The sequence below is a fragment of the Gallinula chloropus genome, assembly GCF_964237585.1.
Source record: "Gallinula chloropus genome assembly, chromosome: 32".
Taxonomy (NCBI): Eukaryota; Metazoa; Chordata; class Aves; order Gruiformes; family Rallidae; genus Gallinula; species Gallinula chloropus.
The window spans coordinates 154,232-174,847 of NC_140117.1; the positions used below are offsets into that span (position 1 = coordinate 154,232).

The 20,616-nt window shown below is 60.4% G+C and overlaps 2 protein-coding genes and 1 pseudogene across 4 annotated transcripts in view; 2 read left to right on the forward strand and 1 right to left on the reverse strand.

Moving 5' to 3' along the window:
• The window catches only part of LOC311202908 (butyrophilin subfamily 1 member A1-like), a 197,971-nt pseudogene that overhangs the window by 69,659 nt on the left and 107,696 nt on the right, over window positions 1–20,616 (forward strand). The window lies entirely within an intron of this gene.
• Window positions 664–3,564, reverse strand: LOC311202792 (class II histocompatibility antigen, B-L beta chain-like; the record flags this gene model as incomplete). Of its 2 annotated transcripts, none has more annotated exons than XM_084277444.1 (6): window positions 664–918; window positions 1,077–1,100; window positions 1,856–1,962; window positions 2,069–2,350; window positions 2,551–2,820; window positions 3,451–3,564. In XM_084277444.1, the coding sequence occupies 6 exons, from the start codon at window positions 3,539–3,541 to the stop codon at window positions 910–912; spliced, it is 783 nt and encodes a 260-aa protein (XP_084133570.1). In that variant the 3' UTR covers window positions 664–909. The 2 variants fall into 2 exon arrangements, with proteins under 2 accessions (XP_084133570.1, XP_084133569.1); XM_084277443.1 differs by having other exon boundaries at window positions 2,551–2,823; window positions 3,451–3,541.
• On the forward strand, window positions 4,037–6,436 carry LOC311202795 (mamu class II histocompatibility antigen, DR alpha chain-like). Its single transcript, XM_084277447.1, has 4 exons — window positions 4,037–4,142; window positions 4,815–5,078; window positions 5,329–5,610; window positions 5,713–6,436. The coding sequence occupies exons 1-4, from the start codon at window positions 4,070–4,072 to the stop codon at window positions 5,865–5,867; spliced, it is 774 nt and encodes a 257-aa protein (XP_084133573.1). The 5' UTR covers window positions 4,037–4,069; the 3' UTR covers window positions 5,868–6,436.

A 20,616-nucleotide genomic window follows, 5' to 3' on the forward strand; every position in this document is an offset into this window, starting at 1 on the left:
GTGGTGCTGAGCCAGGACCCCGACCTTGCAGGCAGGAAGGATTGGGGGGGCTCAGCACCCCACCCTCTGGCTCCATCCCCTCCGCTCACCCTGTAGCTGCCCCAACCCCCCCCAGCCCCGCTCCGCCCCACTGGAGCCCCCTTGCTGTGTCCCATGGGGGGCACCCCACTGCTGAGGGGGGGGTCTGGGGTACTTCCGAGCAGGAGTGAAGGTGTTTGGGGACACCCTGGTCCCCCCAACTCTGTCCTGATGCTTCAGTGCGGTGGGGAACGGGGTGATTTGGGTGGGGGGGCTGTGGGCACTGCAGGAGGGATCCGAGTGGTGATGACCGGTGGGGATGGAGGGGGTGCCCCATCCCACCCCCCACCTCCCCCCCAGCCCACCCTGGGGTCACCAGCAAGGGGGACACGGAGCCACCGACATCTGGGGGGACCCAGGACCCCTCGCTGCCACCCGGATCCATCCCAGATGGGTGCAGCACCCGCCTCCCTCCCACAGATGGGATGGGGTGTTCCTGCCCCACACTGTCCCCCCAAAGTCCAGCCCAGGCCAGCGAGCACCGGTGGGTGGTCCCCAGTGAGGACTCAGAGCCCTGTGACAGCCACAGGGGAGGGAGTGACACCCCCCCACCCCCCAACTGTCCCCAAAAACCCAGAGCCGGGGGGACCAGGACACTTTATTAGGTGAAGCCAGAGCAGCCGGGGGATGTTGTCACAGGGCCCTGGGGACCTCGGGGCTGTGGAGTGGAGACAGCGGCGCTGGGGTGGGATGGGGTGGGGTGGGATGGGATGGGGTGGGATGGGGGGGTGATGCCGAGGATCAGTGCGGAGACGCGGGGCTGGGGGACGCGGTGACACCGCCGGGGTGGCAGAGGACAACGGGCGGCAGAGCCGACGTGCAGGAGGGGGTTCAGGAGCCCTGTGGGGAGATGAGGAGGGGGAATGAGCACTGAGGTGGGGGATGGATGGTGTATCCATGGGGGGGGGAATGACACACACACGCTCCATATGGACACACGGAGCCCACCCCCCCACAGAGGGAGGGTGGAAGAGGGTGAGGGGGGACATGGATGTTACCTGCAGCTGGGAGAACAGGGCGCCCTGAAACACAGGGACGAGGTCAGCGTGGGAGGGGGGTGTGTGTGTCTCGTATATGCCCCCCACCCACCCAAACCCCAGGGACCCCCGTACCCACATCCCAGGGACTCCTCCCCACCCAAATCCCAGGGACTCCCCCACCCAAACCCCATGGACCCCCCCCCACCCAAATCCCAGGGTCCCTCCCATCCAAACCCCAGGGACCCCCGTACCCAAATCCCAGGGACTCCTCCCCACCCACATCCCAGGGACTCCCACCTACCGAAACCCTAGGGACCCCCATACTCAAACCCCAGGGACCCCCCCCCATCCAAATCCCAGGGACTCCCCCCTACCCAAACCCCAGGGACCGCCCCACCCAAATCCCAGGGACTCCCCCATCCAAACTCCAGGGACCGCCCCACCCAAACCCCATGGACCTCCCCCACCCAAACCCCAGGGATGGCCCCCCACCCAAATCCAAGGGACTCCTCCCAATTCAAACCCCAGGGACCCTCCCATCCCAAACCCCAGGGATGCCCCCTACCCAAATCCCAGGGACTCCCCCTACCCAAACCCCAGGAACTCCCCCTACCCAAACCCCAGGGATGCCCCCTACCCAAACCCCAGGAACCCTCCCTACCCAAACCCCAGGGATGCCCCCTACCCAAACCCCAGGAACCCTCCCTACCCAAACCCCAGGGATGCCCCCCACCCAAACCCTAAGGACCCCTCCCTACCCGGGGTTTAGGACCCCCCCCAGCATCCCAACCACTCACCTTCTTGCGCATGTAGAAGATGAGCCCCACTGCCAGGAAGATGAGCCCCAGCACGAACCCCCCCACCCCTGTGAGCATCTTGCTCCTGGCAGCGTCCGACTGCAGCTCTGTGGGGACAAGAGCAGGAAGTCAGGATTGGGGGTGTCCCCCTCCCCACATGACCCAGGGGGTCCAAGCCCCCACCCCACCCCAGGATGCTGGACGGGACCTTACCCCAGAGGCGGGTGACGGGGTGCTGCAGGCTGGCATGCTCCACCTGGCACATGTAGGTGTCCCCACGCTGCGGGGTGGTTTCCAGCATCACCGTCACCTGGTAGGTCCAGTCTCCGTTCTGTATCACCTCCGTGGACACCACGTGCTCCGTCTCCTCCTTCCCATTCTTGAACCATTTCACCTCGATCTCCGAGGGGTAGAAACCCGTCACGTGGCAAACCAGCCTGTCGGTCTCAGGCAGGGAGCCTGACTGCATGGGGAAGACGCTCAGCTTGGGCTGAACTGGTGGGGAGGAAGAGGGAGAGAGGGGTGAGCAAGGACTGGGGAGAACAGGGGATGCCTGGCCCAGCGCTGTCCCCACACAGGGTGAGGGTGAAGGGCTGCCCGGGGCCCAGGCACAGTTTGGCACTGGATGTGCTCTTCCCTCCTGGGAGCCCGGGGCTTGTGGCTGTCCCCAGGGAAGGGTTGTGCCACACACCCACCTCTCCTCTCGAGGATGATACGCCTGGACGTCTCGTAGTTGTTTCGGCAGAATGTGTCCAACTCCGCCCGCCTCTGCTCCAGAAAGCCAGGCTGCTCATTCCAGTACTTGGCTTGGATCTCGCCCACAGGGTTGTCACCCACATAGTGCCCCACGTCGCTGTCGAAGTGTGCGTACTGCACCCGGTTGTAGATGTGCCTCACCACATGCCTCACCCGCTCGGTGCCGTTGGTGTACTCACACTCGCCCTTGAACAATTCCTGGAAATACCCTGCTGGTGCAGGGAGGCTGGTCAGGGGGTGGCAGCTCCCCCTCCCCAGGGGCTCACACAGCAGGCAGCGTAGGGAAGGGTGGGAGGGACACACTGCAGAGCCCCCTCCCCATCCCCACTCTCCTCCCAGCCTCCCCATCACCCATGGCTGCAACAGGACTGTCAGTGTGATCCAGACTGACTGCTCAGCCTGGGGGCTGGGAAGAGGCCAGGGAGTTGGGGGAGTGGAGACCATCAACTGGAGGCGGGGGGGGGGTGGGGGTGGGGGCAGGGGTGGACCTGAGAAGGGGTGAATGCATCCCAGAGCCCAAGGGAAGGGAGAGGGCAGGAGGGGGCCAGGGGAGAACTGTTCCAAGAGGCTCTTCCTGGGGTTCAGCAGGGGTGTGGGGGGATGGGAGGGATGGAGGCATCTCCCCCAAAGTGTTTGAAAACCGGGTCTCACCTGGAGCCCGCTGCCCCCCGGCCCTGCTGAGGACGGGACAAGGGATTCAGTGGTGGCTGCCCTCACCCAGGGTGGTCCCAGGGGCTCAGGGGACCTCTCAGCAACCCCCCAGACACCCAGTACGTCCCAGGACACGTGTGGGTCCCAACCCCACCAACACCCTCCCCATGCCGTGGGTCTGAGCGCACCTGGGGTCTCCTTGCCACAGGCTGGGTGGGCTCCCAGCACCACCAGTGCCACCAGCACAGCTCCAGCTCCCAGGACGCGACCAGTCTCCATCGCTGCTCCCAGCAGAGGAACGATGCAGGGACCCCGAGAGAGGAGGACTCTGCCAGTCCGGGGGCTCCCCCCAGTCCTGCCCAGTGCGGCACTGGGAGAGACTCAGCAGGGACCAGTGAGGAGCGGGACTGGGCAGCATCACCCGTCACCAGGCAGAGCTGGGACACCCAGGGCTCCCTCAGACACTTGTCCCACACCAGAGCAGGGACCCCAGGGAGGAGGCTGCCAGCACTGGGGGAGGGGGAGGGGCTCCCCAGCCCGCCCCCTCCCCACCTGCTCCCCTCCCCACCCCAGAGCCAGCTCTGGGGGTCTGCACACCCCAAATTCAACAGTGCACCCCTGTCCAGGCACTCATGCCTCTGTCTGCTGTGCGGGGTGCTCGGGGCTGTGGAGCTGCCTGGGAACAGCCGAGTCACAAGTGGGGCCACCCCCGATTGGCTGAGCTCCTGGGGGGCCCCCAGCACCCAGCTCCCCACCCCACAGCCCGGTGCCTGGTCCTGCTCTCTCTGCCCGGTGCCAGCAGAGGCGATGGCCGGAGGTCGGGGCGTCCCGCTGGTGCTGCTGGCTGTGCTGGCCCTGCAGAGCTCGGGGGCTGTGAAAGGTGTGTGAGGGCACCGGGACGTGGGGTGGGGGGTCTGGGGGCAGGGGTGGGGCGTGGGGTGCCCTGGACCCATGGGGTGGGGGTGTGGGGATGTGTAAGGGCTGGAGCAGGGCCCCAGGCACAGGGAGCTCTAACTGTGTGCATGAATCCCGGGTGCACCTCAGGAGGGGAGTGGACAGGGGGTGCAGGACATGTGCTCCTGGAGCCCAGGAACCCCCCTGCCCTCCTGCCCCTGAGTGCTCCTGTGCCATAGGGACGGATCCCTGCACACCCAGGGGTCCCTGTGCAGAGACCGTGTCCGATGGCCTGGCCCAGGTGGGGTTATCGTGTGGGGCAGGACAGGATGGACAGTGCCCAAGTCCTGGGGGCCCTGGGACCAGCCCCCCGCCCCACTGCAGGCCTGGGCCAGGCCCCTGAGGACCCCACAGCCTGTCATTGGCCTTGTGATGCGGCAGGGAAACCTCCCAGTGCCATGGGGGCTGAGGCAGGGAGTGGGTGCTGGACCCCTGCCTTTCCTGGGGAGGGGTGTCAGGGACCCCTGTTTGGGACCCCTGCAGGAAGGGGGAGCCTCAGGGTGGGCTGCTCTCCCTATGCCCTGCTCTCTGAGCATCCCCAGGGGTGCCCCGTGGGGAGATGGGAGGGGCAGGGACCCTGACACCTGTCCTGTCACAGTGGGGAACAGCCACATGGAGATGACCTTCTACCATCGGGATGAGAGACCACAGCAGCAGCAGGAGGGTGGCGAGTTCATGATGGATTTCGACGGGGACGAGATTTTCCACGTGGACCTGCAGAAGAAAGAGACCGTCTGGCGCCTGTCAGAGTTCGGGAAATTCGCTTCCTTTGAGGCACAGGGAGCGCTGCAGAGCGTGGCTGTAGACAAACAGAATTTGGACATCATGGCAGAATGGTTCAACCGCTCTCAGGGAGCCATCGGTAACCACCCATCCTGGGCTGTGCCCGTGCCCCCACCCCTGGGGACCCTGCCAGGGCCATCACTCCCACACCCCGCTCCCCAGGAGCACATGGGGACCCGGGCACAGCCCAGGATGGGGTGCGGGGTGTCCCTGGGTGGGCAGTGGAGCACAACAGGGCCAGGTCTATGGGGCAGGCAGCCCCATCCCGGGCCCAGGCACAGCAAAGTGCTGACCCCAGACAGTACTAACCCTTCTCCATCTCCCCCTAGCACCACCCGAGATGGCAGTGTTCCCTTTGGACACTGTGGAGCTGGGGGACCCCAACATCCTGATCTGCTACGTGAACAAGTTCTGGCCGGCCGTGATCTCCATCACATGGCTGAAGAATGGACAGAAGGTGACAGACGGTGTCCTTGAGTCTGTGTTCTACCCATGGCCAGACAACAGCTTCCACAAGTTCTCCTACCTGACCTTCATCCCCACGCGGGGCGACTACTACGACTGCCACGTGGAGCATGAGGGGCTGCCCACCGCCCTCACGAAGCACTGGGGTGAGGAGGGGGTGGCTGAGCCAACATCCCTTGCCATTGCAGGCAGGAAGGGGGTGGGGGGCTCAGCACCCCCTCCTCACCCAATCTTCCCCCTCTCCGCAGAGCCCCAGGTGCCCGCCCCCGTCTCCGAGAGCACCCAGACCCTGGTGTGCGCCCTGGGCCTGGCCGTGGGCATCATCGGCATCATCGTGGGCATCATCCTCTTCATCAAGGCCAAGCAGATGGCCAGCATCCGCACCCAGCGGGGTGTCTTGTGAGGGGGCAGAGCCCAGGGCTCCCTGCTCTCCCCCAGCCAGACCCCCTGCACCCTCAGCGCACCCTCACCTCAGCCTGCTGGGAACTGCTCACCCCAATACCCCGTGTCCCTGATCCCCCCTGTGTCCCTGCATCCCCCCCATCTGCACCCCCTTCTCCCGTGCACACCCCGCATGGCTGTGCTGGGGGTGGCTCTGGAGCTGGCAGGGACTTGGCTGCTTCCCCTGACTGTGGTCAACTGGGGTGGTACCAGGGGGGCTGCTCCAGTCACCCACTGCCCAGGGAAGTGGTGGCAGAGCCCAGGGGTGGGGGGTCTGCACTGGTCCCAGTGCACATCCCTCACCCCCACAACACCGGGACTCCCCTGGCCCCACAGCCATCTCCAGCCACGGTGCCTCCTCCCAGCCCAGATGTGGGCTCTCCCCTGAAGACTCCTGAAGGGGAAGGGAGGAGGTGCCCTGCCCCACAGGTCCCCCCAGCATACTGTCCCTCACCCCCACCCCCAGCTCCTGCTCTGCCGCTGCTTTGTCACAATAAAGTGGGTTGGGGTCAATCCCACCAGGAGACCCTCCCTGTGAGTCCGTTCTCTGTGCCGTGCAGGGGGCCTGATGTCTGGGTGACCGATGGGGTGGTGGGGCATGGGTGTGGGGCAGGGCTCCAGGGGTCTAGGTCCAGCTCCAGGGCAGAGGGAAGGAGTGGGGTGACCTCAAGACTCCCAGGTTCTCCCAGCTGATGTAGCCAGGGTCTCAGCACCTCTGAAGAACGGGGCCATAGGGGAGGCACCCATTTCTGGCTCCTGGGGGGAGAAGGGGGTCAGAGTCCATCTTCACATAGCCATGCTCAGGGCAAGGCTGGGAAAGGCCTCCTGGACAGCCCCACAGATGCCAGCAGTGGCCCTGTGGCGTGTGTGTCCCCCAGTTAACAAGGGGTGGGCAGAACCAGCACCGGCTGTAGCAGAGACACTGGGCAGGGGTGTCCTCCCTGGGGCCACCAGCACCCCAGAGAGGTACCCAGGGGTGGCCGGGCTCTGTGACGCCCCTGTTCACTCTATGGGTGACCCCCTCCCCCACCATGGGGCTAAGAGGTGTCCAAGGGACAAGAAGGGTGGGTGATGAGACCAGTTCATCCAACAGCCCCATTCCCGCTGGCGCTGGACCCTGTCACACACACACACATGTGGGTACCCCAGGGTGGTCTGGGGGGGAACCCTGTGGCTGCCTCCAAGAGCCATTACCCAGGATGGAGAGGGGGAACAAAGCTGGATCTTGGCCTCAACCAGACCAGTTCTCCCAGCAGCAGCTTTGCCTGGTAACTGGTGACACCGCGGCCCTGCTCAGGAAGTCCCTGGCAGTGCCTGTCCTGGTTCCTCTTTCCTTCCCCATCATGGTCCAGGCTTGTGGGGGTCCAGGCTCATGTTGAGGGGGGTATCTGGGTGTTCCGTGGGCTCCGTGGGGCTCAGCACAGCCTCTGTGTGCAGTGTCACCCCTCTGTCACCCAGGGTCCAAGAGGGTCCGAGCCCACGGGCCAAGGATGCGCTGAGCCCCGCGTGCACGAGCCTCCCACGCTTGGGGATTGAGACGGGGACGGGAACCCCCAAAACCACGGTTGCCATGGGGCTGTTGAGGAGGAGGAGGGCCTGAGGAAACCCCCCTCCAAGACAAGGAGCAAATCCCTTGCAGTGGGACCAGAGATGTAGCCAAGGCAGGACGGCAGCTCAGGGCTTGGTTCCCTCCTCGCCGGGAGCAGAAGGGGAAGATGCGGCTGGAACAGAAAGCGGATGACGTGCAGAGGGGGAGGATGTGAAACCCAGGAGGTTCCTGGTGGGAAGCAGAGCTCTGGCTCCGGGGTGTGAAGAAAACTACCTGGAAGTGGCAGATTTTAGGGGAAAATAAATAAATAGCAACCAACAGCTCAGCCCCCAACGCTGCCTCAACCCTGTGATGAGGCAGAAGCTGCTGTCCCTCCGGAGTAGAAGACCTGGGACCAGTCCCCTGCTGTGAGGGCATCTCCCCTGACCCCACACACTGAGGGAGGAAACCCCCCCCAAGATGAGGAGCAAATCCCTCATAGTGGGACCAGTGGTGTAGACAAGGCAGGTTGGCAGCTCAGGGCTGAGGGGGGGGCTCGGCCCCGTGGAGCACCGGCATGCCTTGGGGACACAGCCCAAGCAAGAGGGTTTTGGTGGCTGCTGGGGACACAAGGCTGGCCTGTGCCTCAGGCAAAGGCACAACGGGAGGACAACCCCCACATCCCCCCCAATGATGTGAGATGGCAGCGTGGAAGGAGAAGAGGACTCAGTCTGGGAAGCGGGTACCGTCCCACACAGGTTGTGGGCAGCCCCAGAAGCCAAGTGGGGCACATCCTAAAAGATGGGCCCCAAAACCCCACCACAGCTCCCTGCCTCTGGGCTTGGACACAGGCAGGGGCTGTAGCCAGCATGGGATGGGGGCTTCCTGGTGACCCCCAACATCCCCCCCTCCAACCATCTCCCAGAGGAACCCATTTGCCTTGTGACCCAGGACAAGGGCTCATGGGCCCGGAGCAGGCAGATCCCACAGCGGACGCTGCTGGTGTCTCATACTGGGACCAGGACCTCATCTTCCTGGAGTCTGCTGGAGACTGGTGATGCAGCCCAGTGCTCCCTGCTGACTGGTTGGGCTGGGGTTACTGGAGGACAAGAGCAAACAGGCAGGGCCCTTTCCCCGAAACGCTGGCGTGCGCTGCTGGGGGGGGTGGGGTGGGTGACACTGGCGTGGGTGGAAATCCCCCTGTCTCTGTATGTAGGGGGAAGGGGGGGGGGTGGTGGGGGCAAGCTGGGGGGGGATGGACAGACAGAGCGGACGCCAAGCGCTCGCGGGCGTCGTGGTTCCTGAAGTCAGCAAGGGATCGCTGCGGTGTGTGTCCCCCCACCACAGCCCCCCCAGGGATGACAACAACAACAGGGCAGGAGCCTAAAACACCTCAGAAAGACTCAAACACCCCAAAAAGAAACAAACACCCCAAAAAAGAGACTCAAACACCCCCAAAGAGAGACTCAAACACCCCAAAAAAGAGACTTAAACACCCAGGTTTTACTCCCGTTAGAGCAACAGCAGGAAGCAGGAGGGTGACTGGCAGACAAGGGCAGGGTGGGCAAGAGAAGACTCATGTCCCCCCCACACACACCCCACCACCCCCACCCGCCCCCTTGATCCACCCTGCGCCCTGGAACGGGATCTGGGCTCCCCACCCTGGCGCAAAGCAGGATGCTGAGGTGGGATCTGTCCCCAGCCCCAAGGACTGCTGTGCTGGAGAGCTGCAGGCAGCAGATTTACACCACACAGGGGAAGCAACTTTTGGGTGTCCTGGCCCTGGTTCCCTCTCCCCTCCCCCTAAAATAAAGCCCACACCATCCCACTGATGGCACGGTGCTGGGAGCGGGAGCGCGATGCTGGGAAGCAGCCCTGGGATGCACTGCTCCAGGCCCTTTGGATCTGGCCACCCTTTGTGGGCATGGTGTGGCTCCAGGCACCTTCTCCACCTTTGGGACCCTGCCCAGAGTGGCAGTACCCACCCCACTCCCTGCCACGGATGTTCCCCCCCAGCCCACTCCAGAAGGGAAGCGCCGGAGCCGTCGGTGCGGGATGAGGTGGAACAACAGGAGTCACGGGGTGCTGGTGGCTTCGATTTGCATCTACCCGCTGTCACAGGTTCCTCAGAGGAACGCCCTTCATCCCCAGGGACCCCAAAGGGTACATGAGGCTCTTCACACACCCCCACAAACTCCTTTTCCACCCAGATCCACCAGGTCTGAGGCTGCATGGGAGATGCTGGGAGAGAACTCCAACAGCAGCCGTGGTTTGGGGTGGAAAGGACCTCAAAGATCATCTAGTCCAACTCCCTGGCCACGAGCAAGGACATCTTCAACCAGATCAGGTTGCCCAAAGCCTCATCCAACCAGACCTAGAGTGTTTCCAGGGAGGGGACATCTGCCACCTCTCTGGGCAACGTCCTCCCATGTCCCACCACACTCATCATCAAAAATGGTCTTTCTTCTATCTGGCCAAAATCTGCCCCCTTTGAGGGTCCTGCACCCAGGTGGGGACAACCCCCCTGTTATCCATACTGGTCAGGAGATGATGGGCTGGAAAGCAGCCCTGAGGAAAAGGACCATGAGAGTGGTGAGGGGCTGGAAGGGGCTGCCCAGAGAAGGGGTGAGTGCCCCGTCCCTGGGGGTGTTCAGGGCCAGGTTGGATGGGGCCCTGGGCAACCTTGTGTAGCTCCAGGCCTGGAGGTTGGTGGCCCTGCCTGTGGCAGGGGGATGGAACTCTGTGACCCTTGGGGTCCCTTCCAGCCCAGACCGGTCTGGGATTCTGTGACTTGTGGGGACTCACGGATGAGAAGCTGGACGTGAGCCACCAACGTGCATCTGCAGACGCATCCTGGGCTGCCCAAAAACTGTGGCCAGAAGATGAAGAGAGGGGATTCTGCCCCTCTGCTCTGCTCTGCTCTGGGGAGACCCCACCTGCAGTGCTGGGTCCAGCTCTGGAGCCCTCAGCACAAGAAGGACATGGACCTGTTGGAACGTGTCCAGCGGAAGCCACAAACATGACCCGAGGGCTGGAGCCCCTCTGCTCTGAAGCCAGGCTGGGAGAGTTGGGCTGGGTCAGCCTGGAGATGGCTCCATGGGGACCTTCCAGCCCCTTCCAGTCCCTGAAAGCTGGGGGAGAACTATTCCCGAGGGCATGGAGTGATAGGATGAGGTGGGATGGCCATTCCCCCCTGTGTCCCACCCTTCAGCTATTGATCCCCATTGATCAGATCCCCTCTCAGGCGCTTTACTCCAGGCAGAACAGCCCCAGCTCACTCAGCCTTTCCTCACAGGGGAGATGCTCCAGGCCCTTTGTCATCTTGGTGTCCCTCCTCTGGACTCTCTCCAGGAGATCCCTGTCTGTTTGATCCCAGGGAGCCCAGACCTGGACACAACACTCCAGGTGGGGCCTGACCAGAGCAGAGCAGAGGGGGAGGATCCCCTCCTGTCACCTGCTGCCCACACTCCTTTTGATGCTCCCCAGGATCCCGTTGACCTTCTTGGCCTCCAGGAAGAAGGGAGAGGTGGCAGGAAGGATTTGTAAGGTTCCTCTTGCTCCCCATTGTCTCCTCTGGCTTTTGATGGGCCACAGACTGAGCGAGTCTGTTTTGCCCGTGGTGCTGAGCGATGCCCCCGTCCTTATCTCAACCCTCTCCTTGTCTTTTCACACCCTCCTGCCCTCTCAAGGAGACAGGGGCAGAGAGAGTGTCTTGGTGGGCACCTCTTGTGCCCAGAGCCAGGAGGTTCCACCCCTCCATTGTGAGGTCAGCGCCATGACACGTATCTCAGGCCGGGCTCGTCGCCCCTTGGCTGGATGCAGACGCCATCTCCACTCCTGTGTAGCTGCTGTGAGGGAGTGACGTCCAGGCCTTGGTGGCTCTTGGTTGTCATCCACCCCCTTTAGTTGCCATCCAACCCCTTTGGCTGCCATCCAACCCCTTTGGTTGCCATCCAACCCCTTTGGCTGCCATCCAACCCCTTTGGCTGCCATCCAACCGCTTTGGTTGCCATCCCTGCAGCCATGAGCCAGCGCGGGGAGGGACAGGGGCCCGTGTCACGCAGCCGCCCCTCGCCCTGCCGTGGCCTGGCCTCGCAGCACAGGCCCGAGCAGCAGCTGCAGAGGCTGCGGGCTGAGCTGGAGGCCGAGCGGCTCCGCTCCCAAGAGCTGCGCCGACGCTTTGCCGCCGAAACTCGCCGGCTGAAGGAGGAGGCCGAGCGGGAGCGGCAGCTCCTGGCCCGGCAGCTGCAGGCCCAAGGGGAGCAGCAGCTGGCACGGGGGCTGCAGCGGCTGTGGGAGCAGAACCGGCGGCAGCGGGAGGTGGAGATGCGGCAGCTGCTGCGCTCCAAGGAGGCTGAGCTGGACCAGGTGCTGCTGGAGCTGAAGCAGCAGCGTGGAGACATCGTCCATCAGGCACGGGCCCTGCAGAAGCAGCTGGCCATGGAGCTGGTGAGGGGAGCCTGGAGCAGCGGCGAGGCCCGCGCAGAGCTCCTGGATGCCCTGGGCCAGCTGTACTGGAAGGCCGATAGCCAGATGGCCGCCCACATCCTCCACCTGCAAGACCAACTGCTGCAGCAGAGGAGACTCTTTGAGGAGCACATCTTGGAGCACGTTGAGGGGCAGCAGCCTGCTGCCTGCAGGGAGGCCAGGCCACGGCTGCAGACCCTCCTGGGCACCGGGGCCAAGGGGGTCTGCTCTTTGGAACCATCATCTTCCTCCCTGGATGCAGAGTGGGACAGACAGACACCTCGTGGAGGAAGGAAGCAGCAGGACAGACAGCTGCCTCGGGGAGGGAGGAAGCAGATGGACAGACAGCCGCCTCGGGGAGGGAGGAAGCAGATGGACAGACAGCCGCCTCGGGGAGGGAGGAAGCAGTGTGGGGGTTCTGCCTGAGGCAGGCGGTACCTACGGACCGTGAAGTTGAAATGTTCACACGTTCATATAAAAACCCCTTGTTAAATCTCATGCAAATGACTCCACACTGATTGATGGAACACAAGTTGAACCTCCTCCAGAAAATATTATGGTATGTATTGAAGAATCGCTGGGTCGTAGGGGTTGGAAGGGGCCTCCAGAGCTCATGGGGTCCAACCCCCTGCCAAAGCAGGGTCCCTGGGACAGGTCACACAGGTCAGTGTCCAGATGGGTCTGGAAAATCTCCAGAGAAGGAGACTCCAGGGCTCCCTCACCAGGAAGAAGCTCTTCTCCAGATTGGTTGGAGAGGGGAGGAGAGGAGGAGGAGAGGAGAGGAGGAGAGGAGAGGAGAGGAGAGGAGAGGAGAGGAGAGGAGAGGAGAGGAGAGGAGAGGAGAGGAGAGGAGAGGAGAGGAGAGGAGAGGAGAGGAGAGGAGAGGAGAGGAGAGGAGAGGAGAGGAGAGGAGAGGAGAGGAGAGGAGAGGAGAGGAGAGGAGAGGAGAGGAGAGGAGAGGAGAGGAGAGGAGAGGAGAGGAGAGGAGAGGAGAGGAGAGGAGAGGAGAGGAGAGGAGAGGAGAGGAGAGGAGAGGAGAGGAGAGGAGAGGAAGAGGAGGAAGAGGAGGAAGAGGAGGAAGAGGAGGAAGAGGAGGAAGAGGAGAAGGAGGAGAAGGGGAAGGAGGAGGAGAAGGGGAAGGAGGAGGAGGAGGAGGAGGAGGACGAGGACGAGGAGGACGAGGAGGAGGAAGGGAAAGGGCAAGGGCAAAGGCAAGAAGAAGAGGAAGGGGAAGGGGAAGGAAGAAGAAGAAAGTGGAATAAGAAAGAAGAAGAAAGAAGTAAGAAAGAAGATAGAAGAAGAAGAAAGAAGAAATCAGAAGAGGAAAAAAAAGAAGAGAAAGAAGAAGAAAATTACAAAGGAAAATAAAAATAAAATAAAATAAAAATAAAAATAAAAATAAAAATAAAAATGAAATTGAAAAGGAAAATTAGAAGAAAAGAAGAAGGAGGAAAAGGAAAAGATGAAAGAAGAAGAAAGAAGAAGAAAGAAGAAGAAAGAAGAAGAAAAGAAGAAAGAGGAAGAAAAAAAGAAAATTACAAAGGAAAATAAAAATAAAAATAAAAACGGAAAGGAAAATAAAAACAAAAATAAATATAAAATTTAAAATAAAAATGAAAATAAAAATTAAAAAAAAAACAAAAATAAGAAGAAGAAAAAGAAAAGGAAAATTAGAAGAAACAAGAATGAGGAAGAAGAAAAAAATGTAAAATTAAAAGAAAAAGGAAAAGAAAAGAAAAATAAGAAAGAAGAAAAAGGGGGAAAAAAAAAGGAAAAAGAAAAAGAAAGAATAAGGAAGAAAAAGAAGAAAGAAGAAAGACTCCATGATTCTATGACTCAGGGGGACTCGTGGATGAGAAGCCGGACATGAGCCACTGATGTGCAGCTGCATCCTCAGGATTGTGGGCAGCAGATGAAGAGAGGGGACTCTGCCCCTCTGCTCTGCTCTGCTCTGGGGAGACCCCACCTGCAGTGCTGGGTCCAGCTCTGGAGCCCTCAGCACAAGAAGGACATGGACCTGTTGGAATGTGTCCAGCGGAAGCCACAAACATGACCCGAGGGCTGCAGCCCCTCTGCTGTGAAGCCAGGCTGGGAGAGTTGGGCTGGGTCAGCCTGGAGATGGCTCCATGGGGACCTTCCAGCCCCTTCCAGTCCCTGAAAGCTGGGGGAGAACTATTCCCGAGGGCATGGAGTGATAGGATGAGGTGGGATGGCCATTTCCCCCTGTGTCCCACCCTTCAGCTATTGATCCCCATTGATCAGATCCCCTCTCAGACGCTTTACTCCAGGCAGAACAGCCCCAGCTCACTCAGCCTTTCCTCACAGGGGAGATGCTGCAGGCCCTTCAGCATCTCTGTCCCTCCTCTGGACTCTCTCCAGGAGATCCCTGTCTGTTTGATCCCAGGGAGCCCAGACCTGGACACAACACTCCAGGTGGGGCCTGACCAGAGCAGAGCAGAGGGGGAGGATCCCCTCCTGTGACGTGCTGCCCACACTCCTTTTGATGCCACCCAGGATCCCGTTGGCCTTCTTGGCCTCCAGGAAGAAGGGAGAGGTGGCAGGAAGGATTTGTAAGGTTCCTCTTGCTCCCTGTTATCTCCTCTGGCTTTTGATGGGCCACAGACTGAGCGAGTCTGTTTTGCCCGTGGTGCTGAGCGATGCCCCCGTCCTTATCTCAACCCTCTCCTTGTCTTTTCACACCCTCCTGCCCTCTCAAGGAGACAGGGGGAGTGAGAGTGTCTTGATGGGCACTTCTTGTGCCCAGAGCCAGGAGGTTCCACCCCTCCATTGTGAGGTCAGCGCCATGACACGTATCTCAGGCCGGGCTCGTCGCCCCTTGGCTGGATGCAGACGCTGTCTCCACTCCTGTGTAGCTGCTGAGAGGGAGTGACGCCCAGGCCTTGGTGGGTGTTGGTTGCCATCCAACCCCTTTGGTTGCCATCCAACCCCCTTTGGCTGCCATCCAACCCCTTTGGCTGCCATCCAGCCCCTTTGGTTGCCATCCAACCCCTTTGGTTGCCATCCCTGCAGCCATGAGCCGGCGCGGGGAGGGACGGGGGCCCGTGTCACACAGCCGCCCCTCGCCCTGCCGTGGCCTGGCCTCGCAGCACAGGCCCGAGCAGCAGCTGCAGAGGCTGCGGGCTGAGCTGGAGGCCGAGCGGCTCCGCTCCCAAGAGCTGCGCCGACACTTTGCCGCCGAAACTCGCCGGCTGAAGGAGGAGGCCGAGCGGGAGCGGCAGCTCCTGGCCCGGCAGCTGCAGGCCCAAGGGGAGCAGCAGCTGGCACGGGGGCTGCAGCGGCTGCGGGAGCAGAACCGGCGGCAGCGGGAGGTGGAGGTGCGGCAGCTGCTGCGCTCCAAGGAGGCTGAGCTGGACCAGGTGCTGCTGGAGCTGAAGCAGCAGCGTGGAGACATCGTCCATCAGGCACGGGCCCTGCAGAAGCAGCTGGCCATGGAGCTGGTGAGGGGAGCCTGGAGCAGCGGCGAGGCCCGCGCAGAGCTCCTGGATGCCCTGGGCCAGCTGTACTGGAAGGCCGATAGCCAGATGGCCGCCCACATCCTCCACCTGCAAGACCAACTGCTGCAGCAGAGGAGACTGTTTGAAGAGCACATCTTGGAGCACGTTGAGGGGCAGCAGCCTGCTGCCTGCAGGGAGGCCAGGCCACGGCTGCAGACCCTCCTGGGCACCGGGGCCAAGGGGGTCTGCTCTTTGGAACCATCATCTTCCTCCCTGGATGCAGAGTGGGACAGACAGACACCTCGGGGAGGAAGGAAGCAGCAGGACAGACAGCCGCCTCGGGGAGGGAGGAAGCAGATGGACAGACAGCCGCCTCGGGGAGGGAGGAAGCAGATGGACAGACAGCCGCCTCGGGGAGGGAGGAAGCAGATGGACAGACAGCCGCCTCGGGGAGGGAGGAAGCAGTGTGGGGGTTCTGCCTGAGGCAGGCGGTACCTACGGACCGTGAAGTTGAAATGTTCACACGTTCATATAAAAACCCCTTGTTAAATCTCGTGCAAATGACTCCACACTGATTGATGGAACACAAGTTGAACCTCCTCCAGAAAATATTATGGTATGTATTGAAGAATCGCTGGGTCGTAGAGGTTGGAAGGGGCCTCCAGAGCCACAAACATGACCCGAGGGCTGGAGCCCCTCTGCTGTGAAGCCAGGCTGGGAGAGTTGGGCTGGGTCAGCCTGGAGAAGGCTCCATGGGGACCTTCCAGCCCCTTCCAGTCCCTGAAAGGGGAGGGCATGGAGCGATGGGATGAGGGGTGATGGTTTAAACTGGAAAAGGGGAGATTTAGGGTGGGGATCGGGGAGTTCTTCCCTCTGAGGGGGGTGGGTCACTGGCCCAGGGTACCCAGAGAGGTGGTGGAGGCTCCATCCCTGGAGACATCCAAGGTCAGGCTGGATGGGGCTGTGAGGGACCTGCTGTAGTGAAGATGTCTTTTTCCCCCTCGTTGCCAGTTCTGGATGTTTCCTCCACTGTGATGCTGACACTTCCCATCCTTCTCCAACTTGCCAGCTCTTCACCTCTTCCCACCTCCTGCTGCTGCTTCCCACCCTTTTCCCCTTCACTCCACAAACACTTCCTGCCCTTTTCCCCTTCACTCCACAACCACTTCTTGCCCTTTTCCTCCTCACCCAGCTGCCACTTCCTGCCCTTTTCCCCTTCACTCCACAACCACTTCCTGCCCTTTTCCCCTTCACTCCACAACCACTTCTTGCCCTTTTCCTCCTCACCCAGCTGCCACTTCCTGCCCTTTTCCCCTTCACTCCACAACCACTTCCTGCCCTTTTCCCCCCTTGTGCTGCTGACACTTCCTGCTCTTTTTCTTCTCGCGCCAATGCCGCTTCCTGAACTTTTCCTGCATTTCCCCCCCTTTTCCCTCTACCCACCACTGCCACATCCTGCCCTTTCCTTCCTCCCCTCTTCCCCATGACGCCAACACCACTTCCCCTCCTTTTCCACCTCCCCCTGCTGCTGATTCCCAGCCCTTTCCTCTTCATCCAGACCCATCCTCACACTCCTCCCCCTGCCCCATCTCGCTGCTACCGGTCCCTTCTCTTTTCCGTTGCTGCTTCCAGAACACTTCCCCCTACACACTGCTCCTGCTTCCCCCCCTTTTCCTCCTTGTGCCACTGCCGCTTCCCAGCCTCTTCCTCTTCCTGCTCCTTCCCCTTCCCGCGGCTGCTGCTGCCACCTCCTGTCCTTCCTGCTCTAACAACCTCTTCTCCCTACACCGCCCCCTGCTCCTTCTGTTCCTTTTCCCCCCTCACTCCAGTGCCACTTCCCATCCGTTTCCATCTCTCACCTCTGCTGCTTCCCCACCCTTTTCCCTCCTTCACACTGTTCCCACTTCCACCCTTTTCCTCCTCACGCCACTGCCTCTTCACCATCTCTTCCTCCTTTGTGCTGTTGCCTTTTCCCACCCTTTTCCCTCTTTCAGCTGTTGCTTCCCCCCTTTTTCCTCCTGACTTCCCACCCATCTGCCCTTCCTGCAGCTTCCTGACCATTTCCCCCTCCACATGCCCCTCCAACTTCCCACCCTTTCCACCTCATGCTGCTTCCACTTCCCAGCCTTTTCCTGTCGCGCCATCGCCGCTTCCTGACCCATTCCCCTATTGTTCTGCTGCCACTTCTCCTCCTTTTCCTACTTCTGCTTCCTGCACTTTTCCTGCTCCCACTTCTGCTGATTTCCACCCTTTTCCTCCACTTCCTACTTTGTCTTCCACCCCTTCTCCCCTCTCTTACTGCTGCCACTTCCCATCCTTTTCCTCCTCACGCTGCTGCTGCTTCCTAACATTTTCCACCTCCCACCACTGCTGCTTCCCACCCTTTTCCTCCTCCCACCACTACTACTTCCTACTCTCTTCCTCCTCCCTACACACTGCTTCTTCCTGCCCTTTTTCTTCTCCCACCACTGCCAGTTCCCACTTTTTGGGTTCCTTCCTCTTCCTCATCCTCTTCCTACTCTTCTACACCCTCTCACTGCTCTTGCTTTCTGCCATTCTCCTTCTCCCACTGATGCCAGTTCACACTTTTCAGCTTCCTTCCTCTTCCTCTTCCTCTTCCTCTTCCTCTTCCTCTTCCTACTCTTCTACACCCTCTCACTGCTCTCGCTTTCTGCCATTCTCCTTCTCCCACTGATGCCAGTTCACACTTTTCAGCTTCCTTCCTCTTCCTCTTCCTCTTCCTCTTCCTCCTCTTCTACCTCCTCATACTGCTGACACTTCCTGCCCTTTTCCTCTTCCCATCATTGCCAATTCCCACTTTTCGGCTTCCTTCCCCTCTCTCTTCCCACCCTTTTCCCCTTCCTTCCTCTTCCTCTTCCTCTTCCCACCATTTTCCCCTTCCTGCTGCCACTTCCCAAAGGGCTTTTCCCCTCCTTCCTCTACCATTTCCTACCCTGTTCCCCTACCCACAGCTGGGACTTCCCGACCTCGACCCCGTAACACCCCACCGTGTCTTCAGAGCAGGGCACAGCAGCACCCAGTCACACCAGTACCACAGAGCCCAGTCACACCAGTATTGCAGCATCCATTCACACCAGTACCATAGCACCCAGTCCAGCAGTACTGCAGTGTCCAGTCACACCAGTAAGGCAGTGCCCAGTCACACCAGTACTGCAGTGCCCAGTCACACTGGTACTTCAGCACCCAGTCACACCAGTAAGGCAGTGCCCAGCCACACCAGTAAGGCAGTGACCAGTCACAGTGGTACCGCAGTACCCAGTCACACCAGTACTGCAGCACCCAGTCACACCAGTACTGCAGCACCCAGTAACACTGGTACTGCAGTGTCCAGCCACACCAGTACCACAGCGCTCAGTCACAGCAGGGCTACTGCATTCAGTTGGAGCTGTACCAGTACCAGTCATACCAGTCCCAGTAGTACCATTCCCAGCAGTCCCCCAGCACCCAGTCACACCAGTACCCCAGCACCCCATCCCAGCAGCCCCAGTCCCAGCAGTCCCACAGCACCCAGTCACACCAGTCCCAGTCCCAACAGTACCACAGCACCCTGTCCCTGCAGTCCCAGTCCCAGCAGTCCCCCAGCACCCAGTCACACCAGTAGCCCAACACTCCATCCCAACAGTCCCAGTCCCAGCACTCCCCCAGCACCCAGTCACACCAGTCCCAGTCCCAACAGTACCCCAGCACGCCATCCCAGCAGTCCCCCAGCACCCAGTCACACCGGTACCCCAGCACCCCATCCCAGCAGTCCCAGCAGTCCCAGTCCCAGCAGTACAACAGCATCCAGTCCCAGCAGTATCAGTCGCAGCAGTACCACATCACCCAGTCCCAGCAGTCCCAGTCACACCAGTACCCAAGCACCCAGTCACACCGGTACCCCAGCACCCCATCCCAGCAGTCCCAGTCCCAGCAGTACCACATCACCCAGTCACACCAGTCACAGTCACACCAGTACCCAAGCACCCCATCCCAGCAGTCCCAGTCCCAGCATTCCCCCAGCACCCAGTCACACCGGTACCCCAGCACCCCATCCCAGCAGTCCCAGTCCCAGCAGTACAACAGCATCCAGTCCCATCAGTACCAGTCCCAGCAGTACCACAGCACCCAGTCCCAGCAGTCCCAGTCCCAGCAGTATCACAGCACCCAGTCCCAGCACTCCCAGTCCCAGCAGTACCACAGCACCGAGTCCCAGCACTACCACAGCACCCAGTCCCAGCAGACCCAGCCCCAGCAGACCCAGTCCCAACAGTCCCAGCAGTCCCCCAGCACCCAGTCACACCAGTACCCCATCACCCCATCCCAGCAGTCCCAGAGGTTGAGGATTTATCCCTCCCAAAGACAGGCAACTCATCCCCACGTCACAACAGGGGCAAAGCTGGGAGGGGGGGGGGGGTGTGAATAAAAGTGAAGGCAAGGAACCAACCAACCAAAAGGACACCCCTCCCCCCAAAAAACCCCACTCCCCCAGCCAAATAACTGACCCCCAAAAAGCAGCAAAATTACAGGTGATATATTACAACACAACCTTTAAAAATTACTTACAAAACATTACACAGGCTGCCGGCTCAGCACCAAGGGGGGGGGGGGCACCCACTGCACCCCCCACCCCTTTTCAACTTCTCTTGATTGGACGGCACCCAGAAAATAATCTGTCATTTTTTTATTCTTCTTATTATTAATAATTAATTTTTTTTTCCTATTTTTTGATCTTTTTTATCCCCCTCCTGCCTCCCCCAGGCGCTGGGCTGGGTTAATCTCCATGCCAAGAACTTTGTTACTTGTGGGGGGGTTGGTTTGTTTGGATGGGGTTTTTTTTGGGGGGAGAAATCCACACTTCCTGGGTATTGATGGTTGTATCCACTCCTTTAAATAATATAATTAAGTTAAAACCAAAAAAAAAATTAAAATAATCCCAAAAACCCCAAGAAACCCCCCAAAAACACAGTGAAAACACAACGTCCTTCTTCCCTGGGCTCAGGATTGTGGGGGTGTTGGCGGAGGCTCTTTGGAAACGCCGGGTGGATGAGTTGAGGTGAAGCAGAGAGGGACTGGGACCCCTTTATGTTGAGGGGGAGAGATGTAGCACCCTGATGGGGTGGGGAAGCTTCTTTACTTTCTCTTTTCCTGGATTAATTAGCTGTGGTTGGGAGGGTAACGAAGTCAAGTGGTCGCTCCACCTGTATGGATCAAGCTCGGGTCGGGCTCCGGAGCCCCCGGTGTGTTGTTGGAGGTGGAGGGAT

Coding starts and splice junctions, on each gene's coding strand:
- LOC311202795 (XM_084277447.1), top strand. CDS start 4,070: ATGGCCGGAGGTCGGGGCGTCCCGCTGGTGCTGCTGGCTGTGCTGGCC. Junction 4,143..4,814: donor GAGCTCGGGGGCTGTGAAAG/GTGTGTGAGGGC, acceptor GTCCTGTCACAG/TGGGGAACAGCCACATGGAG. Junction 5,611..5,712: donor CGCCCTCACGAAGCACTGGG/GTGAGGAGGGGG, acceptor CCCTCTCCGCAG/AGCCCCAGGTGCCCGCCCCC.